At 46.5% G+C, this 27,063-nt stretch overlaps 2 protein-coding genes across 27 annotated transcripts; one reads left to right on the plus strand and one right to left on the minus strand.

Annotated features, from left to right (window-relative positions):
* Nucleotides 1-1,331: 1,331 nt before the first annotated feature.
* LOC123080337 (uncharacterized) lies at nt 1,332-24,488 on the minus strand. Of its 26 annotated transcripts, XR_006438330.1 has the most exons (12): nt 23,923-24,487; nt 22,984-23,092; nt 22,793-22,890; nt 22,474-22,538; nt 12,103-21,939; nt 11,883-11,980; nt 11,230-11,304; nt 10,419-10,839; nt 3,257-3,344; nt 2,910-3,079; nt 2,752-2,838; nt 1,840-2,523 (listed from the first exon to the last, which is right to left on the minus strand). XR_006438330.1 is itself a non-coding variant. In XM_044503249.1 (4 exons), exons 1-4 carry the CDS (start codon nt 3,418-3,420, stop codon nt 1,648-1,650), a joined length of 594 nt encoding a protein of 197 aa, XP_044359184.1. In that variant the 5' UTR covers nt 3,421-6,582; the 3' UTR covers nt 1,332-1,647. The 26 variants fall into 26 exon arrangements, 1 of the variants encoding a protein (XP_044359184.1); XR_006438323.1 differs by lacking the exon at nt 1,840-2,523 and adding an exon at nt 1,332-1,828 and having other exon boundaries at nt 2,752-3,079; XR_006438311.1 differs by adding an exon at nt 1,332-1,828 and having other exon boundaries at nt 2,327-3,079; nt 23,923-24,486.
* A 161-nt stretch (nt 24,489-24,649) lies between these two features.
* LOC123080339 (50S ribosomal protein L27, chloroplastic) lies at nt 24,650-26,565 on the plus strand. Its single transcript, XM_044503251.1, has 3 exons — nt 24,650-24,993; nt 26,089-26,190; nt 26,272-26,565. Exons 1-3 carry the CDS (start codon nt 24,715-24,717, stop codon nt 26,446-26,448), a joined length of 558 nt encoding a protein of 185 aa, XP_044359186.1. The 5' UTR covers nt 24,650-24,714; the 3' UTR covers nt 26,449-26,565.
* Nucleotides 26,566-27,063: the final 498 nt, after the last annotated feature.

A 27,063-nucleotide genomic window follows, 5' to 3' on the forward strand; every position in this document is an offset into this window, starting at 1 on the left:
TCCGTAAACTTTTATAAGACATTTTAGATCACTATTTTACATAGGTACTCCCTCCGTCCGGAAATACTTGTTATCAAAATGAATAAAAGGAGATGTATCTAGACGTATTTTAGTTCTAGATATATGTCTTTTTATCTATTTAGATGACAAGTATTTTCGGACGGAGGGAGTAGTAATTAATTGGCATGCATCCATGCATCTGAACAGCAAAACATCTCAGATACTATAGTGGTACATTTGGCGGCAAGTGGGCAAGTCGGCAAGATCAGCCCCTTTAGGAAGCTACTTGCCTGGAAATATTCATTCGTGAGCCACCTGCAGCTGGTTGTTAGAGTATCGGCAGTTTTGTCTTGTGTATGTTGAGCTCTGGTGTGCTCGTTATCTGCCTCGTCGTCCACACACAACGAGATCCTAAAACCAACACCTATAGGCCCAGGTATAGTTCACGTATTATTAATTTCTGCATGACCCAAGGCTCACATCTGGCTACCAGTAACATGAAGCCGTAAGGCACGGAATATCTTATTTGACACTCTTTGCGTCAAACTGCCGGCGCTTCTCACAGGCGAGCAACCAAGCAGCGACACAATGGGCCGGCCCAGTTTTTGCGCGTACAACCGCAACTAGCCAGTCGGTGTTTTTTTTTCTTTTACTGGTTTTTCTGTTTTCTTTTGTTTTTTCTGTTTCTGTTTCTTTTTCTTTTTCTTTTTCTTATTTTTCTTTTCTTTTCTTTTTTTCTGTTTCGTTTCTATTTTTCCTTTTCAAGGTTACTTTATCTTTTTTGAACTAAGTTCATGTTCGAAAATTGTTCTCAAATTTAGAAAAATGTTCGACATTTAAAAAATGGTCATATTTCAAAAATTCGAAAATGTTCGTGATTTACAAAAAATGTTCTTGTTTTTCATAAAATGTTGCGAATTCTTTTGTTCAGAATTGTCACAACTTTTCAAGAAATGTTTGGGTGTTAAAAAAATGTTCGTGATTTCAAAAAATGTTCATGCTTTCAAAAAACGCTTTTGTTGAAATTTTATTGAATGGTTCTTCTTTAATTTTTTTCACATTTTCAAAAAATGTTCATGCTTAAAGAATCTACAGGAATCTCAAAAACAAATATCATTTTCAAAATCTGTTCACAATTCAAAAAATGTTATTTATAAAATTTGTTCAGGATTTCAAAAAATGTTCGGGTTGATTTTCATCTATATTTTGTCGCGCACGAAAGGAAACGAAACAACAAGCGGGTTGGTGGGCCAAGCCAGTTGTGCATCAACCCTGTGCGTCGAGCTGCTGTATGACACAAAATGCGTCACATAGGAGGTCCTGTAAGGCACTATAGGACCGGTTCGGAAGTCAGTCACTAAATGGGCATGAACGGAGAGATTTTGGACTACAACACTGCCAACCCATTTATTTATTGTCATATTCCTAAAAAAAAAGTCATACTGCTCAATTTTGATTATTTATTGTCACCTCCCTCAAAAAAAGATTGTTTATTGTCACCGTTGCAGTTACTAATCTTCTAGTGCACGTCTCGCCTCCTTCCTCACCGGCTAAATCCAACTCCGGCCAGATCGGCCACTCATCTTCAGTCCATTAAGAGAAACCAGATCGACGGTGCTCTTCCACTGCCCGATGTGTACCTCTTCCTCATCTGCCGTTGCCGGTGATTCCCTGCCCGGATTGCGGCAAGCAGATCAAAGCTTGTACCAATTTTGAAACAATCAAATTGTCTCCAGGATTTTCGGCAAAACCGCAAATCGCCTTCTCGAGTGCATTAGCTCGATTAGGACACAACATCCTGCCTGATGCGGCAGCACCAATCCCCACTCTGCAAAATAATCCATGTAAACAACGAGTGTCAGGTGTAATATATCACATAAACATCACAAGTCATTTTACAACCAAAAAATTGAATACTCTGGTGCACCGCATAACAGTTTACTCAGGATGCATTCTTACAGCCATGCAGTTCAGATCACGCAGCAGATTTTAACAAATGTACGGGCTAATTTATTAATCTGTCCATTCTTTTCATACTTAAGGCTTAGTATCAGACACCAGACAACAATCAGGATCAACAAGAGCACAAACTGTTATACTAAATCTGACACTTTCTTTACTCAGGGGTAGACTATGTCCATAGTTCACAGCAAACAAGACTGATTCCTCCAATTTTGGTGGGTCGAACACAGCACGTTCCTGGTTGCTACAATTTTCCACTTACATATGAAATCATTCAAAAAATCACCACTCATATACTGTCTCGCTTTTACATATGAATAGCCCAATGTGTCCCTACAAATTGCACATCTGCATAATGCCATACCTACGCGTCCACCCCAGGAGCTTTCGGGTCGTCCTGCTTAATCGGCTGCTCAGATCCTTGCAGCGAATGCATTCGTCGCCGCCTCCGCCGCACAGATCTCCCCGTCTGCACTCACTTTCCTCATGGGCGCCAGCTGTTCCATAACCAGTGCGACGAGTGGGGTAGTGCAGAGGCTCCATCGGAGCTGTCAGTCACCTCTTTCAGCATGTACCGCGTAACGAAATCGGCAAAATGTAAGATCCATATCAGGGTGCACTATCAAAATCACTCGGAACACATAGAAATTGGTCACCCGCAAAAAAAAAATCACTCGGAACACATAGAAATTGGTCACCCGCAAAAAAAATTCACTCGGAACACATAGAAATTGGTTATATTCGAGCAATCTAATTGGCTGCATCAAAAACTCCATCTTCAGCACCTACCTTCTTGTTTCGTACAGAAGTTTGTCCGCCGAGGCCACCGCTCTCCCTGGAAGGATCCACGCGCATGAGGTAGGAGATAATTGTATCCTGCACCCCATCCATGCATTAACTCGGTTGCTGTCGCAATTCACGGAAAGCAAGTTTCCCGATCCACGGACCGGCATGGACATCGACGCCCCGAGCCATGGCTCTGTTTCACTGGTGTCAGCCTTCGAGCCATATTAGAGTACCCTTGGTTCGTTTGGGCTTTCAGTTCATTAATCTCTTTAAACTTGCATTCTTTCACAGAAATGGCCTGATGTTCCATTGTCTTCTCTTTCCTTGCAAACTAAAATATCAGATTTTTTTAAGATAAGATGTTACATAAAAAAATACAATAGCACGAGAAAGGGAATACAGTCAATACACCATCACATAATTTCTCTAGATACTATTCAAAAATAACCTACAATATATTAATCCAAAAGGCAAAAACATGCTAAGGGAACATTGTGAGGTGTGGTACCTTTTCTTTTTCTTGCAAACATTAATTGCCTCTCTTAATTTGGGTGATACAGATGAACTTGCAACCTGTTTCGTTTCCAAGTCATCATCTGCAAGTTTTTGAACATATACTATGAAGTACTTCGGAGGAGTATTGATCTGTATATTTACTATGAAGGACACCATTAGAGTAGCCGAGATGTAATTACCAGGTAATTCCCTGTTTTAAAAAGACGAAAATCATATGTTGAAAAAAAAGTCAAAACATGCTAGAGCAGGAAGTAGTTTCTATTACGTGAGGAATTCATTATGGAAGGCGCAAGGCAGCAGGGGCAGGTTAGGCTGTGGCTAGACAAGGGCAGTTCGATGTCCTAGAAGGATGCATCTGTTTTGGTAGTCTCCGGATTCTAGTAAGGTAGTATTTGAGTCAGATTCCTGTTAGAGTCCGAAGTATGTCGAAGTAGTACTAGTCCATGTCCTATATAAAGGACCTACCCGTGTAAGCTTAGAGCATCTCCAATAGAAGATGCAAATTTGAAGATGTAAAATTTACATCTCCAAAAAGTGCTTTTTGCATCTCCAACAGATGATGCAAAACGGAGGTGTAAAAGAGCAACTCCAATAGAAGATGCAGATGGAGAAGTAAAATTGTACTTCAACTAGTACTCAGGCGGCGGCGGTGGGCGAGGCGGCGGTGCGGGGCTGCGGGTGGCAGGGCGGGGCTGCGGGCGGCAGTGCGGGGCTGCGGCCGGATCGAGCGGCGACGGGAGTGCGGGGCGGCGGCGGTGGTGGAATCGAGCGGCGGCGGTGCGGGGATGCGGCTGGTAATGCGGCCGGTGATGCGGGCGGGGCGGGGATGCGGCCGGTGATGCGGGCGGGGCGGGGATGCGGCCGGTGATGCGGGCAGGCGGCAGCGGTGCAGGGATGCGGCCGGTGATGCGGGCCGGGTGGTGGCGGTGCGGTGATGCAGGCGGGGCAGCGGCGACGGTGGAATCAAGTGGCAGCGGTGGAATTGAGCGGCTGCGGAAAAACACCCGATTCGCGGCGTGCGGCGATGGCCGGCGGTCGAAACTGGCGGTGGGGTGCCGGAGGGGTCGGGCGGGCGGCGACGACAGCGAATTTGGGCGAATTCGGCCGGCAGTGGAGTTGGGCGGGCGGCGGCTGTTCGCACGGAAGTGGAATGAATGACAGTTGGGCAGTTGGCGGGCGGTTGCGTTTTTACCTCTCCATATGGCGGAGATGCAAATTTGCACCGCGAGTTGTTGTAATTTACATCTCCGGAAGGCGAAGATGTATTTTTTTGCATCTACATCATCTGTTGGAGAAGGGTTTTGGGGCCTCGGAGATGCAAAAGTTAGTTATTTTTGCATCTACATCTTCTATTGGATATGCTCTTAGAGGCAAGCAATAATCAACAAAGTCTAGTTTCCCTGATCCCTGTTCTCTATCTCTAATCCCTGCTACCTTCTACTATTGCAGCGGCGACGATGCCGCACCGTCGACAACCCGTCGGCCCCCAAGCACCTCCAGGCCACGAAATAGCCCTTAGATCCAGAGGTTGTTCCAATGTGGTATCAGATTCCATGTCTGGCCCTGGGGACAACACCGAGCATGAGATCGTGCTTCCTGGCGCCAAAACATGGGCGCTGCATCATGAGCAACTCGCGGCCCTCTAGGAACAACTCTGTGATTTGTCAACTCGGATCCTGGGTCCTTTGCCTACCTCTGTTACTGAATCAATCACATCCTCTGGTGTAGCATCAGCTGTCTCCGCCAGCGCCTCACTTTCAGCCACTGCCGCCGTCAATCCGCCATCGCTAGTGCCTACCATGTCCCCTTAGCAAACACCCTACCAGCCCTACTCGCCATACTACTTTCCACCCCACCAGTACCCCTGTCCTACCCAATCCAGCACAACAAACCAATTATCTCTATCCCTCTAGACCCAGCAAAACAACAGCTTCCAAACTACCCGCCTCCATCATATAGCTTTGCCCACTTCGACCCATCATCATTCGTCCCAAACCAACACTTAATTGACATGCTTCACCCAGGTGCTTCGCCCCATGTACCAAAGTATGCCAAGCTGGAGTTTCTACTATTTGATGGCAAGGAAGACCCTTCTGCGAGCAATTTTTTGAAGGTTAGTGCACTCCAAATGCAAGTCAGGTTTGGCTGGCATCGTTCCATCTCACTGGTGATGCTCACCTATGGTATCACAAGTATGCCAAAGCAAAGGGCCGCCCATCTTGGGATCTCTTTAAGCAATTGTGTGCCAAGAAATTTGGACCACCTCCACACAGCAATAAGCTTGGGGTTGTAGCACGTTGTCCGTCCAATGGCAACGCCACTGACTACCAGGAATGGTTCACTCATTTGCTACACCTCGCGCCCCCTCAGTAAGTCGAGACTGAAGTGGAATTGTTCACCATGGGCCTGCCCGAGCCCTTGCGCACAGATGTGGAACTAGCTCATCCCGAGGACCTTGATGATGCCATCAGCCTTGCACTTGCATATGAACGTCGTGCATATCCGACTCAATCCTCCATAGCAACCACTCCTCGCTCGTCTCGTTCGTTCACACGACCATCTCTGCTGATTCCTGCCACCAAACAACAGCTTGGAGGACCAACTGTACTCGGGGTAACCATTGCAGCAGCCACCACGCAGGCCGGCCGCACCTTTCGTCGTCCCTCTCCCACAGAGATTGCAGAATGCCGAAAGCAAGGCCTCTGCTTTAATTGTGACGAACAGTTTGTGCGCGGTCACCGTTGCGCCAGTCTGTTTTCGATTGAGGTTGATACATCTTTCAATGATGATTTTGAGACACTGCCCAAGGAAGAGAACTGTGTGAAGGTGTCTATCCAAGCTATGACCGATCTGTGGAGCATCCAGGTGACCGACACCTTGCAGCTAGAGGTTCTGATTGGTAATTCACTCTTCACGGCGCTCCTGGATACAGGTTCGACCCGCAATTTCATCGATGAGAGCGCTCTGGCCCGCGCTGGTTTGACCCCATGTCCTTGTCCTTGCCTACGTGTGATGGTTGCTAATGGCAACCAAGTGGCCAGTGGTGGAGTTTGTCGTGGCCTTCCATTGCATATTGGGGAGCAACAACTTACAACAGACTGTTTTGCCATACCCCTTGGCAGCTTTGATATTGTTCTTGGTGTTAGCTGGTTGCGTAATTTGGGTCGTATCCTCTGGGACTTCGACAACATGACCGTGTCATTCCACTGGGAGGGCCAACCTGTGACTTGGACATATCGTGTCTTGTCACGATCGGCCGTTGACCGTGCTTTGGTTGCTCCCGAGCCTGAGGATTTGATGACTGAACTGCTCGCAGAATTTGACGACATCTTCACCAAGCCTTCCACCTTGCCACCTGCCCGTGCACATGATCACCGAATTCAACTGCAGACTGATGGGTCTCCGGTCGCTGTACGGCCCTACCGCTATCCACAACTGCAGAAGGACGAGATTGAGCGCCAGTGCACCGAAATGTTGCAGCAGGGCATTATTCGCATCAACGATTCAACTTTTTCCTCACCAGTTCTTGTTAGGAAGCAAGATGGCTCGTGGTCCTTTTGTGTTGACTATTGTGCTCTCAATGAGCAGACGATTAAGGGTAAGTTTCCAATTCCGATGGTGGATACACTTCTTGACAAGCTTCATGGCGCGCGCTTCTTCACCAAGCTCGATTTGCGTTCTGGTTATCACTAAGTGCGCATGTACCCAGATGACATCGCGAAGATAGCCTTTCACATGCATGATGCCCACTACGAGTTCCTAGTCATACCTTTTGGTCTGACCAATGCCCCGACAACTTTCCAGGCCATGATGAACGAGATCCTTCGGCCCTTCCTCCGCCGTTTTGTTCTCGTCTTCTTTGATGATATCTTGATTTGTAGCTCATCATGGTCAGAGCACCTCCGCCATCTTCATCTTGTGTTTCAAGTTAGGCAGCAGCATACTCTCTTTCTCAAATGGTCTAAGTGCACATTTGGGATTGCATCTGTGGCATACCTCGGCCATGTGATTTCTGCAGATGGTGTGGCCATGGATGTCAACAAGGTCCGTGCTGTGGCAGATTGGCCAAACCCACGGTCGGTGCGTGCGCTACGAGGTTTCCTTGGCTTTGCAGGTTATTACCGCAAGTTCATCAAGGACTTTGGTACCATCGCAGCCCCACTCACCAAACTACCGAAGGAGGGATTTCGCTGGTGTGCAGAAGCTCAGGCCGCATTTGGTTCGCTCAAGGCTGCCCTCATTACAATCCCAGTCCTTCAGATGCCTCGCTTCATCATCAAGTATGATGCTTCCGGCTCCGGCTTTGGCGCGGTTCTTCACTAGGGTGATGGTCCGTCAGCTTTCTACAGTCAGCCCATAGCACCGCATCATGCTAAGTTGGCAAACTATGATAGGGAAGCTAATCGGCCTAGTCCAAGTTGTGCGGCATTGGCGGCCATACTTGTGGGGACGTGCATTCACTGTCCGCACTGACCACTACAGTCTCAAGTTCATCTTAGACCAACGGCTTTCGACAATTCCACAACATCAATGGGTTGAGCAAGTTATTTGGCTACGACTTCACAGTGGAGTACCGTGGGCGCCTTAACACCATCGCCGATGCACTGTCTCGACATGACTCTGATGATAGCCTTGTCACAGTTTGTGCCATCTCATCACCGCAATTTGCTCTTTTTGAAGACTTGCGCAATGAGATTGTGACATCTACCGAGCTATTTGCTTTGCGTGACTGTATTATGTCTGGTGAGCTCGGTGACCCTTGGTCGTGTTGTGATGATCTGATCTTGCACTGTCGACATGTTTATGTGCTTCCATCATCGCCATTGGTAGCTTCTTTTACTGGAACAGGCCCATGCAGCTCATGATGGCATTCAGAAGATACTTTATCGCTTGCGTGAGACCTTCCCCATACCAGGTGACCGTGCATTGGTGCAAGAATTGGTACGTTCCTGCCAGATTTGTCAACGGAACAAGACTGAGACTCTTCATCCTGCTAGTCTCCTTCAGCCTCTGATAGTACCCGCGTCGATCTGGTCGGATATCTCAATGGATTTTATTGAGGCCCTTCCCTGTGTCCATGGCAAGACAGTGATCCTTTCTATTGTTGATTGCTTCTCCAAATATGCATACTTCATACCATGGGCACATCCGTACACTGCTATCCCGGTGGCACGCGCTTTCTTTGACGGTATTGTTCGGCTCCATGGGCTTCCACAGTCCATCGTAAGCGACCGTGACCCTGTCTTTACCAACAATTTCTGGCGTGACATCTTCCGCCTTTCCGGAGTTTGCTTGCATATGAGTTCAGTGTTTCGCCCTCAGTCCAAAGTTTGCTTGCATATGAGTTCAGTGTTTCACCCTCGGTCCGATGGTCAGATCAAGGTGGTGAACAAGGTGATGTCTATGTACCTTCAGTGCATGACAGGAGATCGACCTAAGCAGTGGCTGGACTGGCTTCCTTGGGCAGAATACTGCTACAACACATCATATCATTCTTCGCTTCGTGATACTCCTTTCAAGGTGGTCTATGGCCGTGACCCTCCTGCTCTACCAACTTATAACAGGGGCGAAGCCAAAGTTGAGTCGGTAGGGACAGCTTTGCAAGAACGTGATCAGTTTCTACAGGAGGTTCGTGAGCATCTACTTCAAGCCCAACAACGCGGCAAGAAGTATGATGATGACCATCATCAGGATCTGTCACTTGATGTTGGTGAGTGGGCATGGCTGCGCCTTCACCACAAGCAAGCTACTTCATTGACAGGCCATACACGTGGCAAGTTAGCTCAACGCTTTTATGGACCTTACAAGATTCTGGAGCCCGTTGGTTCTATTGCCTACAAGCTGGATCTTCCAGAAGGCTCTCGAGTACATGATGTCTTCCATGTGAGTCTTTTGAAGAAATTCCATGGCGTCGCTCCTAATGTGACACCACCATTGCCATTAATTCAGGATGGCCGCGTCATTCCGGAGCCTGCCAAAGTATTAAGCTCATGCATGCGCAGAGGAGTGAAGCATGTGCTTGTTCAATGGGTCGGTTCTTCAGAAATGGATGCCACTTGGGAGCCCCTTGCTGACTTCATCAAGCAGTATCCAGATTATCAGCTCGAGGAGGAGCTGCTTGTCGAGGGAGAGATGTTACGTGGGGAATTCATTATGGAAGGCGCAAGGCAGCAGGGGCAGGTTAGGCTGTGGCTAGACAAGGGCAGTTCGATGTCCTAGAAGGATGCATCTGTTTTGGTAGTCTCTAGATTCTATTAAGGTAGTATTTGAGTCAGATTCCTATTAGAGTCCGAAGTATGTCAAAGTAGTACTAGTCCATGTCCTATATAAAGGACCTACCCGTGTAAGCATAGACGCAAGCAATAATCAACAAAGTCTAGTTTCCCTAACCTTTGTTCTCTATCTCTAATCCCTGCTATCTTCTACTACTGCTGCGGCGACGGCGCCGCACCATCGACAACCCGTCGACCCCCAAGCACCTCCAGGCCACGGAATAGCCCTTAGATCCAGAGGCTGTTCCAGTTTCACTTGTACCAATCCTAAATAAGCCTCTTGTGGTTTTGTCGAACAACTTTGACTTACAATTATTTACAGTCCACCTACTACCTAGGGCTAGTTACACTTCATGATCTTGCTTTCCATCCCGACCTGCATCACTGGGCTTTTAGATTGGATTTTCTGGTGGTAGCACTTAATCCTCACATAATGCAAATTACTTAATCCTCACTCTGTATCAGTTAAGTAACTATGCTGTAGCATTCTTCAAGGTAAAACAAGCATTCAAATTCGCACTCTGGTTGTATTTTCTTAACTATGTTCTAGCAAAGGCATTCAAATTTGCACTCTGATTATATTTTCTTACCTATGCAGTAAGACTTGTTTTCAAGGTAACACAAGCATTGAAATTCGCACATGTTTATTCAGTACTGTCACGAAGTGGCTGCAGTGTTCATGCTTAGAAAATGCTATCACAACCAAATTGCTTAACCCTTTCAGTATCTAAGTTCCTGATATAATCATATATTCTTGTAGCAGACCCAGTTCTTACTAAGAAGTCATGCTACCTCCATGTACAGCTTGTGTGGTAGGTATCGCAGATCCTTCAGACTACCATGATTAAAATTCAAGAGTTGTACAACTACATACTGCCATACCTTTGGTCCAGCCAGGGGGTTCAGGATTCATCTCACCAATCGACTACTTGGATGCCCATGGTGAACCTCCTCCCTCCGCAGCCGCTGCCCCCTGCGCCTCACAGATCTACCCTTCGGGTTCAGCTCCTGCATCGGCGACAATGTTTGCTCGGCAACTGGTTTGGTCATCGGACAATCTAACGACTCCATCAGGACATCGCTGTGCTTAACAGCCTCGAACATGGTCAATCTTCTAGTGCAGACGAAAGAAATGGGAAATCGATAATAGCTCAGAAGCAAAACTCAAATGAGACCAGAGACAACTGCTCCACACGCTGCCCTGGAGCGCCTCGACATACATGCGTGCCCTGTCCCTGACGGAGTCTAGCTCGGCCACCGTCATCAGCGCCTGTCCGCAGCTGAGTATCGCCCACTCCTGCAGCTACCATAATACTGCCTAAAAATACACGTATATTTATACCATAATATTGCCTAAAGAAAAACAAAACCGAGACAAGGAGGGGAAATAATTTCAAAGCACATTACTAACATGACCCAACATGCAAAATAACCATCAATAATACTCTGTAGACATATTTTTAAGCCATACCAACACAGCTGGATATCATAATGCATCTTTAGACAAATTCACACGCAATGTATTATTTTTTTGGCCACATAGATCATCAATACCGGATCAGGCACGAGACACATCAAGCAGAAGCAAAATATACATATATGTAAGCATCAGCAGTACAGAAATTCAGAGAATGAAATAGGAGAGATGATTCTTGTGATGGATTACAATGTGACATAATGATTATTAACATACCTACAGAATGATTAATGGAGTTACTCCTGTTTCAGCTTGCTCAACAAGAAGGTTGCAAATGGCATCACACATTGCCTGAAAGACATTAATCAAGCACATCTCAGATGATACCCCAAATATCGTTCTTTGTTAAAGAAGATGCATAAATAATGGGATTGCCCTTACCAAAATTCAACATAGTAAGCTTGATGCAAATTACTGTATCATGAATAGGATATTTAAGACCAGAAAACAAAAGAGTTGCTGTTACATGCATATGCAAAAAACTAAGCTCCAAAATTTATATAGATGCTATTCTCTTGCTAAGCACTTAAATTTTTCTCCCGGAACAGAGATACTATTCTCTTGCTAAGCTCTTAAATTTATACACAGTTTTGATAGAAACATGTGATATGTCCCTTGCTTATTGCTGATACTGCAACTGCAGTTTATATGATTCTACTTTTGTGCTTCCATACACCTGTTATGAAGCATTCATCTTGACAAAAAATACAAAGGATGACATATGACTCTTCTACCAATTCTAGAACTTGTTCCTTTCTAAACCAAGCATCAATCAAAAAGTCATGTCAAATTTGAACCAAAACACAAATCAAACATCATACAGAGAGGGAGAGAGGTCAGAGGGGAGGGAAGGACTGGGAGCAGGTCACCTAAGGTAGATCACGAGCGCCAAAATCCTACATGAGGCAGCATGGTGCAGAACAAACTATCGGGAAATTCGTGGATGCCATATACTTAGAAATGATGCCTGAAATGGAAAGGTTGCCTCAAAAAAAATTCATCTAAAGCACTTTTAAATCTAAAACAATGGAATATAGATAGCAGGGAGATGAGAACGTATTCTTAAATTCATAAACCAGGAACACTAACTGGGCTTACACACGATGCTAACACTTGAAAACCCGATGATTATTTTCTGTAGAAAAATCACACAATGAAATGGTATCAATGCATCATATGGGGAAATTGCAAATCATAGGGTGGAAGTGGAGAAACCAATCACATACCTTGGCATTGACAAAATCCCAAAAGTTTGTAAGCATAGAGCACCAAAACCCAATCAACAACACAAGAGTCTAGAGTCCGCAATGTGTGCACCGCCTAGAGCTCGGGCCTCACTGCTTCATCCCTCCGCCGCTAGCCTAATGACCCTCCCTACTCCACCCCCGCCGTTAAGACCCTGTCGCCCAGGGAAAGGGGGCAAGCAATGGGGAGGTGAGGAAAACGAGAGGTACAAGAGTAGCCGGGATACGAGGTGTAGATGGACGACGACGGATGAGGGGTGGAGGAGGGACAGATGTGGTGGTTGTGATGGGAGGCTAGGGTTCAAATGGGGTTTGCATGTAGCAGCGGAGACGCCCACGACGAGCCGCACGACGCGTGGCGTGCGAGGACAAGGTTGCTCGCACCCACGAAGGGCTCACCCAGCCAATAAGGAGAAAGAATGAGCCCACCGGTCATAATACTGAAAACTAACCGTGCGGTGAAAACTAGCAGAACAAATCTAATGGCCGTGATGAACCAGTTGACCAAAAGCAACTCTATCGAATGGCCAACAAAGCTTCAATCTGGGGGAGCACCAGGAGGCCAAGTTGGCGAGCCTCATTATAGGTTAGAATGTTGATGACATGATCATGAATGGTGACAACCTTGAGTATATTGCCTTTGTGAAGGCACATCTTAGGGAGCAGTTTATTATGTCTGATCTTGGCCCTTTTCAATACTTTCTTAGGACAGAGGTCTCTTCTACCTCTGATGGATATATTTTTCTGATCGTGGTTGGGCTCTCCTTTTCTATATGTTGACGACATGATCATCGATGGCGACGACCCCAAGTATATTGCCTTTGTGAAGGTACGTCTTAGTGAGCAGTTTCTTATGTCTAACCTGGGCCCTCTTCTCGACTTTCTTGTGATAGAGGTCTACCTCTGATGGTTTTTTCATTTACCAAGAAAACTATACCCAGAATCTTGCTCGTGCTCTTACTGATGAGTGCATTGTTGAGACTCCCATGGAGCTCAATGCTCACCTTCATGCTACTGATGGTGACCCTTGTCTAATCCGACGCGTTATCGTCATCTTATTAGGAATCTTGTTTATCAAGATGTTACTCGTCCAAATATCTCCTATCCTGTCCATATTTTGAGTCAGTTTGTCTCGTGGTCCGCGTGTTGTGGATTCTTCTGATGAGCCATCTCCCTTGACTACTATGTTTTCTTTTATTGGCAAGGCACCGGCTCCAACTCAGCCTACTTATGGCTTCCGAGCTCGCCCGCTTCAGCCTATTGACCGCTATGGTCACTGCGCGGCTCTTCCCGGGACGACTTATCATGAGAGTTGTTGTTCATCCGGAATGGCTGCATGTGATGGCATTGAAGATTGATGCTCTTGCCCGCATCGGCACGTGGAACTCATTTCCGTCCTCGTGCTCGTTTCATCACTTGTAAGTGGGTCTACAAGGTTAAGACTGGTGATTCTCTTGAGCGTTACAAAGCTTGTCAAGTGGTTAGAACATGGTCATGACTACGATGAGACATTTGCTCCTATATGGCCCACATGATCACTCTTCGCACACTTCTCAATGTGGCTTCTATTCGTCGCTGGTCTGTCTCTCTTGATGTCAAGAATGCCTACATGTAGCCACCACCTGGTTTGTCATCTTCATCACTCTCTATATGGCTCTAAGCAAACCCCTTGTGTCTGGTTTGAGAGCTTCGCCTCAGTGGTGATTGCGGCTGGGTTTTTGGCAAGTGCTCGTGATCCTGCACTTTCGGTGAACCATTCAACTTGTGGTCGGAAACTTCTACAAGTCGATCATCACTGGCGACGACTCTAAGTACATTGCCTTTGTGAAGGCTCGTCATAGTGAATTTCTTATGTATGATCTTGGTCCTCTTCGCTACTTCCTTGAGATTGAGGTTTCTTCTACCTCTAATGGCTTCTTTATTTCCCGCACTTCTGTCCACCATTCAACTTGTGGTCGAACACTTCTACATGTCGATCATCACTGGCGATGAAGTACATTGCCTTTGTGAAGGCTCGTTAAAGTCAATTTCTTATGCATGATCTTGGTCCTCTTCGCTACTTCTTTGAGATCTTGCTCGTGTTGCTCTTACTGATGAGCGCACTATTGAGACTCCTATGAAGTCAACATCCACCTTTGTGTCCACCTCCGCTCCCTGCCTGTCTGGATGGGCATCTTTTACCTTGCTGCGGGTTGCTATAGGCCCTGTCTCAATCCCGCATCCCGTGTTCCCTTGTTGTGCGACACCATAACCGCATGCTCGAGCACAACCAATGGTGAGCATGGTGAGCAGGAGCTCGGACAGTCGACGCGTACCTGGATTATGCACGGGACGAGCCGAGGACAGGCGCTACCTAAAGCTGGGGCCAAGGGCGCACAGTAGGAGAACCTGGGTGCTTAATCAAGTGTGTCCCACAACCTGCAAGCAAGAGAAGAACACCAATCCGGATCGACAGGGTACAGAGAGTGCACATGCACCTGGGATGCTGGATCAAGTCTCTCTTTTGCCACCGCCGCCAGTCTCTGCCTCTGTTGCCTTGTCTACCAATTATTTTCAGCAGTGGCATCATCGCCTTGGGTCAATTGTGATCTCTCATCCTTAGTTTGACGTGGTCTTCTTGGATTCGTACCCGACGATGTCTCTAAACCGTCAAGGTTGTCAGCTTGGTAAACAGGTCCAATTACCTTGTACTCATAGCAAGACAGTGTCTCAGCCACCTTTCGACCTTCTTCACTCTGATGTCGGTGGTCCATCTCCCATTGTCTCCAAAGGAAGTCATCACTTGGATATATATACTTTATTTCTTGTCGTAGTGAGGTCTTATCTATAAGCGTTTTGTTGCCATGCTTCATACTCAATTCTATACGTCTATTCGTGTGTTCTGTGATGACTCTAGTGGAGAGTATATCTCCCAAGCTGTTGCATGGAATCCTTGTTGAATAGGGTACTCTTGCATTCGGTTCTCTTATCCATGTGCACATGCTCAGAATGGTGTGGCTGAGCACAAGCATCGTCACCTTCTTGAGACGGCTCGTCCGTCGATGATCACTGCCTCTCTTCCCTCGCACTTTTGGGCCGAGTCTGTCTCCACTTCCATCTATCTCCACTCCTGTTGGGCCCAAATCCATTCGTCGTACTGCTCCTGCTTCTCCAATGATTGCAGATCCAATGCCATCATGGGATTCTACAGCATCATCACCGGTGGCTTCCTTCTTGTCTCCATCACCTTAGTTTATCCCGATGATTCCAACATGTATTCCTCCATCTTTTCCTCACTTTTATACACATCGTCCGCATGTTGTGGATGTCTCTACTGACGCGCCATCTTATCGTAAGGTTGTTTATCCCGAATGGATGCATGTGATGGCATCGAAGATTGATGCTCTTGCCCGCATCGGCACGTAGAATCTCATTTCCCTCCTTGTGCTCGTCTCATCACTTGTAAGTGGGTCTACGAGGTTAAGACTGGTGATTCTCTTGAGCGTTACAAAGCTTGTCTAGTGGTGAGAACATGGTCATGACTACGATGAGACATTTGCTCCTATATGGCCCACATGACCACTCTTCGCACACTTCTCAATGTGGCTTCTATTCGTCAATGGTTTGTCTCTCTTGATGTCAAAAATGCCTACACGTAGCCACCACCTGGGTTCTCTTCCTGATGGCATGGTTTTTCATCTTCATCACTATCTATATGGACATAAGCAAACCCCTCGTGCCTAGTTTGAGTGCTTCCCCTCAGTTGTGATTGCGGCTGGTTTTTGGAGAGTGCTCATGACCCTGCACTTTCGGTCCACCATTCAACTTTTGGTCGAACACTTCTACATGCCGATCATCATTGGCAACGACTCAAGTACATTGCCTTTGTGAAGGCTCGTCATAGTGAATTTCTTATGTATGATCTTGGTCCTCTTCGCTACTTTCTTGAGCTTGAGGTTTCTTCTACCTCTAATGGCTTCTTTATTTCCTGCACTTTCGGTCCACCATTCAACTTGTGGTCGAACACTTCAACATGTCAATCATTACTGGCGATGATTGTAAGTACATTGCCTTTGTGAAGGCTCATCATAGTGAATTTCTTATTTCTTCGTCCTAGTTCTTCGTCCTCTTCGCTACTTCCATGAGATCTTCTTGCTCGTGCTGCTCATGCTGCTCTTACTAATGAGCGCACTATTGAGACTCCTATGAAGTCAACATCCACGTTTGTGTCAACCTCCGCTCCCTATCAGTCTGGATGAGCATCCTCTGCCTTGCTACGGGTTGCTATGGGCTCTGTCTCAATCCCACATCCCGTGTTCCCTTGTTGTGCGACACCATAACCGCACGCTCGAGCACCACCAATGGTGAGCAGGAGCTTGGACAGTCGACGCGTACCTGGATTATGCACGGGACGAGCCGAGGACAGGCGCTACCTAAAGCCGGGGCCAAGGGTGCACAGTAGGAGAACCTGGGGTGCTTAATCAAGTGCGTGTCCCACAACCCGAAAACAAGAGAAGAACACCAATCCGGATCCGCAAGATACGGAGAGTGCACAGGCACGTGGGATGCTGGATCAAGTCCCTCTGCTGCCACCACCGCCAGTCACTGCCTTTGTTGCCTTGTCTACCAATTATTTCGAGCAGTGGCATCATTGCCTTGGGTCACTTGTGATCTCTCATCCTTAATTTGGCATGGTCTTCTTGGATTCGTATCCGACGATGTCTCTAAACCGTCAAGGTTGTCGGCTTGGTAAACATGTCCAATTACCTTATACTCATAGGCAGACAGTGTCTCAGCCACCTTTCGACCTTGTTCACTCTGATGTCGGTGGTCCATGTCCCTTTGCCTCCAAAGGAGGTCATCACTGGTGACCTCTCTCGACACACCTCTTCTCGTAGTGAGGTCTTATCTATAAGTGTTTTGCTGCCATGGTTCATACTCAGTTCTATACGCATATTCCTGTGTTCTGTGATGTCTCTGGTGGAGAGTATATCTCCCAAGTTGTTGTGTGGAATCCTTGTTGAGCAGGGTACTTTTATTCGGTTCTCTTATCCAGGTGACATGCTCAGAATGGCATGGCTGAGCACAAGGATCGTCACCTTCTTGAGAAGACTCGTCTGTTGATGGCCACTGCCTCTCTTCCCTCGCACTTTTGGGCCGAGGTTGTCTCCACTTCCATCCATCACATCAACCTTCAGCAATCACTGCTCTGCAGGGTGGTGCTACTTTTGAGCATCTATTCGATCCTTTCATGATTATTCGGCGCTTCAATTGTTTGGTTGTGTTGCTATGTCCTCCTTGCCCCACGTGAACGCAACAAACTAACTGCTCAGTCCGTTGTGTGTGTCTTTTTAGGATACAGCGATGAGCATAAGGATATCACTGTTGGGATCATGTTGGTCTTCGGATGCCTATTTCTCAAAATATAATTTCTGATGAGTCTCGTCCCTACCAGCCTCGTCCATCTTCCTCAACATGTTCAGTGGAGTCTTTCCACAATTTTCCCAACACTACTATCATTCATGTTGAGCCCTTATCCATTCGTCGTACTACTCCTGCTTCTCCGATTATTGCAGATCCAACGCCATCATATCCAATGATTTCCTCACCTCGCTTATCACAGGATTCTACAGCATCATCACCGGTGACTTCCTTATCTCCATCACCTTAGTTTATCCCGATGATTCCAACTCATATTCTTACATCTTTTCCTCACTTTTATACACATTGTCCGCATGTTGTGGATGCGTCTACTGATGTGCCATCTTCCCCATCTCGGCCTACTTATGGCTTGCTTCCTCGTCTGCTTCCACCTGTTGACCGCCTTGGTCTTCCAAGCGCTGGCGCTATTGTTCTTGAGCCGACTTCTTATCGTGATGATGTTCATACCAAGTGGCACACTGCGATGGCAGAGGAGATTGCTGCTCTTGAGCGCTTCGGCAAGTGGGATATTGTTTCTCTTCCCCGTGTTCGTCCCATCACTTGGTGGGTCTAGACTCGCTCTGATGGTTCTCTTGAGCGTTACAAAGCTGTTATGACTCGCTCTGATGGTTCTCTTGGGCATTACAAAGCTCGTCTTGTGGCTCGTAGCTTTCAGCTGGAGCATGGTCCTGATTATGAGTCCTGATTACTATGAGGCTTTTTGCTCGTGCAAACCATATAACCACTGCTCGCACACTTCCCTTGTGGCCTCTGTTGGCCACGGGTCTATCTTGGCTTGATGTTAAGAATGCCTTTTTTAATGGTGAACTACATGAGGAGGATTACATGCAACCACCACTTGGGTATTATGCTCCTGACGACATGCTTCGTTGTCTTCATCGCTCTCTCTATGGCTTTAAGCAAGCCCCTCGAGCCTAGTTTGAGTGTTTTGCCTCTAGGGTGATTGCCGCTGGTTTTCAGCGAGTGCTCATGATCCTACGTTGTTTGTCCACCTTTCTGCTCTTGGTACGAGTCTTCTATATGTTGATGATATGATCATCGGCGGCAAAGACCCCGAGTATATTGCCTTTGTGACAGCACATTTTAGTAAGGAGTTTCCTATGTCTGATCTTGGCCCTGCTACTTTCTTGGGTTTCAGGTCTCTTCTTGCTCAAAATTAATAATGCATGATCTTCTTGCCCTTGTTGCTCTTACTGATGAGCGCGCGCACTGTTGAGACTCTCATGGAGCTCAATGTTCACCTCGGTGCTACTAATGGTGACCCTTTGTCTGATTTAACGCTTTATCGTCATCTTGTTGGGAGTCTTGTCTATCTGGCTGCCACTCGCCCAGAAGAAGAAACAGACTACAGTGCCCCCGTTCTAGTGCACCTCCTACAACGTCATCGTTGCCAGGATTGTGGCAAACTCGCTAGAGTTGATGCCTCTCACACGATGTTGCGAGAGCCTTCAGCTTATCAAGTGGCATGAACGGCCTAAGGGGACATGCCGCCAAGGCTGCTAGCATTCCCTGTCTTGAATCGTGAAGTGTTTGGGAGTGAGACTAGGAGAAATACGGAAAAGGAGACGGTGACTAGTGTATTAGGGGAATGAGGCCTAAACAGAAGTGCCGAGATAAGTTATAGGCCCGCTGCTAGAATGGTAGGTGTATTCTTCTCCAAAGTGGGCCACACCTTTGATGCAAAACATGACTGAGTGGGATATAGTCATATATCAAACCCAAATGATAATCTTGTCTTTCAGGCAAACTCTAACCCCTTCTTGCAAATAATAATTTGACCCAAACACTAAAAATAGCTTTGACCCAGACACATGGATATACTTTATTTCTTCTCGTAGTGAGGTCTTATCTATAAGCGTTTTGCTGTCACGGTTCATATTCTGTTCTCTACGCCTATTCGTGTGTTCTTTGATGACTTTGGTGGAGAGTATATCTCCCAAGTTGTTGCATATCCTTGATGAGCAAGATACTCTTGCATTTGGTTCTCTTATCCAGGTGCACATGCTCAGAATGGCATGGTTGAGCGTAAGCATCATCACCTTCTTAAGACAGCTCGTCCGTTGATGGCCACTACCTCTCTTCCCTTGCACTTTTGGGCCGAGGCTGTCTCCACTTCCATCTATTTCATCAACCTTCAGCAATCCACTGCTCTGAAGGGTGGCGCTACTTTTGAGCATCTATTCGATCGTTTCCTGATTATTCGGCGCTTCAATTATTTGGTTGTGTTTTGCTATGTCTTTCTTGCTCCCACGTGAACGCACCAAACTAACTGCTCAGTCCATTGCGTGTGTCTTCTTAGGATACAACGATGAGCATAAGGGATATCGCTATTGGGATCATGTTGGTCTTCGGATACCTATTTCTCAGGGGATAACTTTTGATGAGTCTCGTCCCTACTATCCGCGTCCATCTTCCTCGACCATTTCAGTGGAGTATATCTCTTTCCACAATTTTCCCGACACTCCTACCAGTCCTATTGAGCCATTATGCATTTGATGTACTACTCTTGCTTCCCTGATTATTGTAGAACCAACGCCATCATCTCCTATGATTTCCTCACCTCGCTTATCACATGATTCTACACCTTGTTGCTTCCTTGCCTCTCCATCACCTGAGTTTATTCCGATCATTCTTGCTCATATTCTTTCATCTTTTTTCCTAACTTATGTCTTATATACACGTCATCTGCGTGTTGTGGATGCGTCTACTGATGTGCCATGTTCCCCGTCTCCGCCTACTTATGGCTTGCGTCTTCTAACGCTTTGGCCTGTTAACCACCTTGGTCTTCCAAGTGTTGGCGCTGTTGTTCTTGAGCCGACTTCTTATAGTGATGTTGTTCATACCAGATGGCATATTGCGATGGCAGAGGAGACTGCTGCTCTTGAGCGCATCGGCACGTGGGGTATTGTTTTTGCTCCTCCTCGTGTTCGTCCCATCACTTGGTGGGTCTACAAGGTTAAGACTCACTCTGATGGTTCTCTTGAGCCTTACAAAGTTCGTCTTGTGGCTCGTGGCTTTCAGAAAGAGCATGGTCGTGATTACAATGAGATTTTTTTCTCTCGCAAACCGTCTGACCATTGTTGCACACTTCTTATTGTGGCCTCTATTCGCCACTAGTCTATGTCTTGGCTTGATGTTAAGAATGCCTCCATTGGTCTGTGTATCGGCTTGTTATTAAGAAAGCCTTTCTTAATGGTGAGCTGCATGAGGAGGTTTACATGCAGCAACCACCTGGGTATTCTGCTCCTGACGACATGCTTTGTCATCTTCATCCCTCTCCCTATAGCTTTAAGCAAGCCCCTCGCGCCTGGTTTGAGCATTTTGCCTCTATGGTGGCTGCCGCTGGTTTCAAACAAGTGCTCATGATCCTACGTTGTTTGTCAACTTTTCTGCTCTTGGTAGGACTCTTCTTCTATATGTTGATGACATGATCATCACCGGGCGAAGACCGTGAGTATATTACCTTTGTGAAGGCACGTCTTAGTTAGCAATTTCTGATGTCTTATCTTGGCCCTCCTCGCTAAATTCTTGGGATTGAGGTCCCTTCTTGCTCAAAAATAATCCATGATCTTCTTACTCGTGCTGCTCTTACTGATGAGCGCACTCTTGAGACTCCCATGGAGCTTGATGTTCACCTCCCTGCTAATGATGTTGACCCGTTGTCTGATCCAACGCTTTATCGACATTTTGTTGGAAGCCTTGTCTATATGCCTGTCACTCGCCCGGAAGAAGAAACAGACTACAATGCCCCCGTTCGAGTGCACCACCTCCCGCAGTGTCGTTGTGCCACTTTGCTACTCTACCCTCCACTATATACTCAACGGCATTGTCGTCGTGGCTAGGATGGTGGCAAACTCGCTAGCGCCGATGCCTTTCACATGAGCCTTCATCCTCTCAAGTGGCATGAACGACCGAAGGGGACAATGCCATGGTTGTTGGCATTCCCTCTGTCGGATCATGAAGTGTTTGGGAGTGAGACTAAGAGAAATACGGGAAAGGAGACGATGACTAGTGTATTCGGGGAATGGGTAATTACATGAAGTGCTTATAATGCATGAGATGGACATGGACCATGTCACTCCGTTATCAAACCAAGCAAGAAAATAAGGAATGGAGTTGCAATAGGAGTAAATGGCCCGAGGTTAAGCCTTTAAAGCTTCTAGGAGACTGTAAACAGTATTTGTGTTAATGTTGCATACCTCCTCAACATGAAGAGGTTTGGATCATGAACTGCATCTATTTTCTCAGTTGGCTGGTACACCTGAAAAATAAGGCAATGACTGATAATGCATACAAAGGTCAACCGGATTATTGTGAAGTATGTGCATCATCTTAATGAAAACTGGATTCATAAAGAGAGACAGAACTTTGAAGAAGTTTAATGAAATCACGAACCATGATAAGATAATTTGTACTTTCCTTGCAGATAGCCAAAACCACATATTTTACAGATGGATATCCATGGTTACAATTAATATTTAATTCATTTTTATTACACGGACTGCAAAAGAAGTGGGGTTTGTAGCCCCATCATGGGGTAGTACCACCCAGGCAAGGACTAGTGCACTGCCTTCCTAATTCCTGCCAACATACTGCCATCAGCAGTCCCATTGCATTCGTTTATAAGGGTGTACCATATTCCAGCCATTGCAACCTACTAAACTAAAGACATGCATCATGGTACAAGTTGACTTCCGTGATAATACAATCTACTGTTTCCGAACCAAGATTTCAATAGTAAAAATCTATTCTAGAGGAATTACAACTTCCATGGCACAACAGAGATAACAAGTACCTTCGATATCTTGTTATTGTTGACCTGAAATAGCTAAGTCCAGCATCACTTTGTGATAGCTCAACCTAAGAAAAGGAAAAATTGAAAAATTCAAGATCAAATTGGCAGAACATAAAAAACCCTTTCAGAAAAATAAAAAAACCCTAACAGTATTTACAGTGAATTCAACTTTGATTTTAAGTTGCCAATCAAATCAGAAAACGTACTGCCTTTTGGCAATCATATAACGTGAAACAGCGCCTGATAAACAAAGGTTATTGCAGGACATGTTTATAGACACATAAAAGCGGCTGCAAGCACAAAATTTGGTGCAAACAACCTCATTGTGTGTAGCTTGGTGAAAAGCAACTCAATGTTATCGGACCTTGCAGTTCTGCAAAGGAATGTCAGTGTCTCATAATAAAAAATGTCAGACATCTGCAAGTAAAAAGGAAGCTCAAGATGATCAATACTCCCATGCAATGTAGTAGTAAATAAATAGGAAAACATTAAAAAAAAAAGGTGCCTGACCTGGTTGCTGTAAATGCGGGATGTGCTTTGTAAGGCGAAGTTTTGAAGGATCATCCATACCAAGATGCTGTGCAACTTTCTCAACAACATATATGTGGAACGTTTTGATCTACAAGTATGAAAGTAAAATCAGTTATCAGTACTTTTTTATGTGAGAAGTCAATGTGTTAAATGAAGGTTCAGAGATTCCTGACACATACAGTTCTAGAGAGTTATCAAGCAAACTGAAATGCACAACCTATAGATAGCAGCAATCATTTTTTTCTCAGTAAAAAAAACATTATACAACAACTGTAATGAGCTTTTGAAAATAAGTAAAATAAAACAGCCTGGTGTATATATGACAATCACTATTGAAGGAACATCAAACACCAGACTAGCACACAACTACAAGTGGCACACAAATTAAGAGATCACACAGAATTAAGAATCGCCTATCTTCCCTGAATCAACTAGATTAAAAACGTAATGTTCCACTCGTCTGCTCTACTACTACGAATCATAGTAAGGGCCCGTTCAGAAGCAGTCCACGAGCTAGCTTCCGAAAATCGCTCCAAGAAGCCGCACCGAACGGCTCCACTTCGAGAATCTGGCTCCGCGGAGACGAGGATTCGGCAGTGCAAAAATGAGCATGTCAGTCTCAACTGGAGCTGGATTTCCAACATACAACTTCCTTGCCCCACCTGAAGCTGCTACACTAGCTTGGTAAAACAAAAAGTCTTCCATTTTGTGACAAGAAACTTATTCTACAGTATCACCCTGCACAGAAAAGCAGAGTCTGTTTTGCAATATGGGGAGCATGTCGGTCTCAATTGGAGCTGGATTTCCAACATACAACTTCCTTGCCCCACCTGAAGCTGCTACACTACACTTGAAGAAGCGCCACCGGTTGACCAAGAAGCAAGATTTAAGTCGGATTGGGCGGTCCAGATTGCATACCTATTGGTTCAGATGCGTTCAGGCGGCGCCGGCGGCTTTGGGGCTTATCGCTGAGCTGGCTCCGGTGATCCTTGCTCCTCGGGAAGGCGTCCAGGAGACTTGCCTTGAGTCGGCGGTTCCGTTTCTTTCCTGGGAGACGTCGGTGGTGTTCTCTGGCGTCGGTTGGGCTCTGTCGGAGCTTTAGCGGCGCCAGGGAGTACTCGAACTCGAATTCGGGAGGCTCGGCTTGACTCGGCAGTTCCGTTGCTCTCCTCGGAGACGGCGGTGGTGGTCTCTGGCGTCGACTGGAGCTGTGGCGGCGGCGGCGGCGGCACCGCAAGAAATTGGAGCTCGGATTCGAGTGGTTTCGAGGACTGCGAACTCGGGTCGAGGTGCGGTGGAGCGCCTCCATTCATGCAGGGATCGAGAGGCCGCGCGGGGCTACACGGCGAGGCGGTGCTCGGGCCGGACTCCGCCATGGAGGTGGACACCGGCTCGGGGTCGGGGATGACACGCCGGTCCGGGCGTCAGCGGGAGAGGGGGTATGGTTCAATGACGGGTGGGATCAAGGGCTGGCGTCATTGCTGACGTGCGCGCTTGGGGACGGGCTCGGTCTTCCTGGCCAGGGCCTGCTGGGTTGCAACTGCGCGCGCAGCGCTCTTCACACCAGGCTCAAACCTAGCGAGCAGCCCAGTACATTCAGCCCACTGACGGCCCACGACCCCACCCTTATCACCTCATCCTCTTTCCCCTGCGCAGAGTGTCTGCTGCCGTTGCTGGCTTGCTGCTGCTGCGTTTCTCCGAGCGACAGAAATGGCGTTCACGCTGGTGGGAGCCTTCAAGGGCCTGTCCCTCGCGTCCTCCTCCTCCTTCCTCCGCGGCGACCGCGCCGCGCTCCCCGGCAGCGCCACCGGGGGCGTGGGCGTGGCGACGCTGCCGGCGCGCGGGCTGACCATCCAGATGGCGCACAAGAAGGGGGCCGGGAGCACCAAGAACGGCAGGGACTCCAAGGGCCAGCGCCTCGGGGTCAAGATTTACGGCGACCAGCTCGCCAAGCCCGGCGCCATCATCATCCGCCAGCGCGGCACCAAGGTCTCCCTCTCTGCTCCTGTCTGTCTGTACGGCCTGTCTATTCTCCCTCCCGCTTGCTCCTGTCAGTGAGTAATAAGGCGTTTCTGTATGGCGAGCAATGGTGAATTGCGGTGAAATGCTAGTGTATACAAAACTAAAAACTAAATGCCGTGCTGTACTTCAGACCACGAAATCGATTTTAAATAGGAGGAGGGGATTTGTGGAGATTGGATTGGGGTGACAAGAGTGTGTGTTCTAAAGGTCAGGGAATGACAGGGCTTAGATTGGGTACGTTTGTTTGTGTCCTGCTGCCTCTGGCACTGTCCACATTTTCAGTTCTGTCTGTCAGACCGCGCTGAAATCAGAGACTATGAAGTGGAGTACTTATTTAGAGTCCAATGTTGGGTTCCTGCTTTAGCTGTATATATACTACTTGAAGCTCCATCCATTCATTTTAAAAAGAAATGGCATCTGTGATCTGTGGTCACTGGTCAGCCGATCATTTTGCAGGTAGCAGGTTAGAAGCTGCTATATTCATGTTCACTTGGTTGAATGCTTGCTTCATACATGTGAATGGCATGACTATTCATTCTTTAAATAAAAACATGACAATGACCATGTTATAAATATCGTCTTAGAGGAAGGATCATTTTTATGGCTACGTCAATTGTTTCATGGCTGCATGTAGTACAAGCTTAGAAGCATGGTGGCCTCTAGTCACGCTCTTTCAGAAGCCGTGGGTACTGATAAATACAAGACTACAGGTCTAAATTCTGCAATGGCAGCGAATACAACCTCCGTCCCAAATTACTTGTCTTAGATTTGTCTAGATACGGTGATGTTATCTGTTTCCAGTGATGTTCGGCTTGCAAATGCAATTTTCTTCCCAACTCTTTGTGCTATTTTCCTGAACTGTGAGTTTAACATGACTTTTGGTCTTTTGACACCATGCATTATTCTGGATTTATGCATGTTATGGGTGATAGAGGATTTCTGTCACTTGTACATTTTTATAAAGTATGTTGGTGTATGAAAAGTGCGCATTTTGTAAGTCACTGACAAAATGTGTCTTTATGTTTTGTGTCTTCTTAATTACATGTATGTTGAACATTTCAGGTCTATCCTGGAAATAATGTTGGAATGGGCAAGGATCACACCCTCTTTTCCTTGATTGATGGACTTGTCAAGTTTGAGAAATATGGACCAGACAGGAAAAAGGTCAGGGTCACTAGTTTTACTGGATCTAATTGGTTTCTGGGGGATACCAGATATCTGAATATCCAGTTGTTTCTTTTACAGGTAAGCGTCTACCCATATGAGAAACAGCCTGAGAACCCAAACAGTTACAGAGCAAGGAAGAGAGAGAACTTCCGCTTGCAGCGCGAACGCTTGAAAGCCAGAGCAGAGGGAACTTATGAACCAGAATTGGTGTTGGCAGCTGCAGATGCAAGTGTTGAGGTCAATGCAGACTGCTGATAGGTTTACTGTAATGTACTTCTCTTTTTACACAATACATGCTTGACAAATCTTTCTCGAATGTAAATCATCAACTGCAAGATGAATGCAAGTCCAGCACTCCAGCTTCATTTTTAATTTTAGCTGTGTCCTGTCTATGTTGTGTGTTTTCGGGATATTACACTTCCGTGACCAGGTAGGCCAACTTCCCACAAACTCCACGTAATATTGTGATGGTGCCAATGCATCGCAACAATCATTACTGGGGCGTGTTATGTGGTTCAGGTCGTATTAGGAGCGACTTTCCAGAGGCTCTCTTTGCAGAAAAGTTTCTTTTGGTGTGTAGGGATGTAAACGGTTTTAGGCTAGTTGGTGCATGCAAGACAACCAGGTTCCCTGCATTTATCTGTATCTATTATCACTACTCTGGAGACAACATAAATTTCTGCTAAAGTAAATTAATTTGTAAATATTTACTTACTTAGAGATGGTACATTAGATTTGGCGAATGCAAAAAGGCAAAAAAATGTAGCACATACTAATTCTGCTTGACCACCTGGAGAGGGGGGGGGGGGCAAATACGCCTCAGTATTAGAGACAAAACAAGGAAGTTTAGGTTCTGTTTTATGGAACCTT

The sequence above is a fragment of the Triticum aestivum genome, chromosome 3D (genome assembly GCF_018294505.1).
Source record: "Triticum aestivum cultivar Chinese Spring chromosome 3D, IWGSC CS RefSeq v2.1, whole genome shotgun sequence".
Lineage (NCBI taxonomy): Eukaryota > Viridiplantae > Streptophyta > Magnoliopsida > Poales > Poaceae > Triticum > Triticum aestivum.

Bases quoted from the DNA above. Each gene is read 5' to 3' on its own strand.
- LOC123080339 (XM_044503251.1), top strand. From the start codon at position 24,715: ATGGCGTTCACGCTGGTGGGAGCCTTCAAGGGCCTGTCCCTCGCGTCC. The intron at 24,994-26,088 runs GTCTCCCTCTCT...TGAACATTTCAG, and splicing joins TCCGCCAGCGCGGCACCAAG to GTCTATCCTGGAAATAATGT. The intron at 26,191-26,271 runs GTCAGGGTCACT...TTTCTTTTACAG, and splicing joins ATGGACCAGACAGGAAAAAG to GTAAGCGTCTACCCATATGA.
- LOC123080337 (XM_044503249.1), bottom strand. From the start codon at position 3,420: ATGGTGTCCTTCATAGTAAATATACAGATCAATACTCCTCCGAAGTAC. The intron at 3,072-3,256 runs GTACCACACCTC...TTAGTTTGCAAG, and splicing joins GTTTGCAAGAAAAAGAAAAG to GAAAGAGAAGACAATGGAAC. The intron at 2,839-2,909 runs GTCCGTGGATCG...GATGGGGTGCAG, and splicing joins GGGCGTCGATGTCCATGCCG to GATACAATTATCTCCTACCT.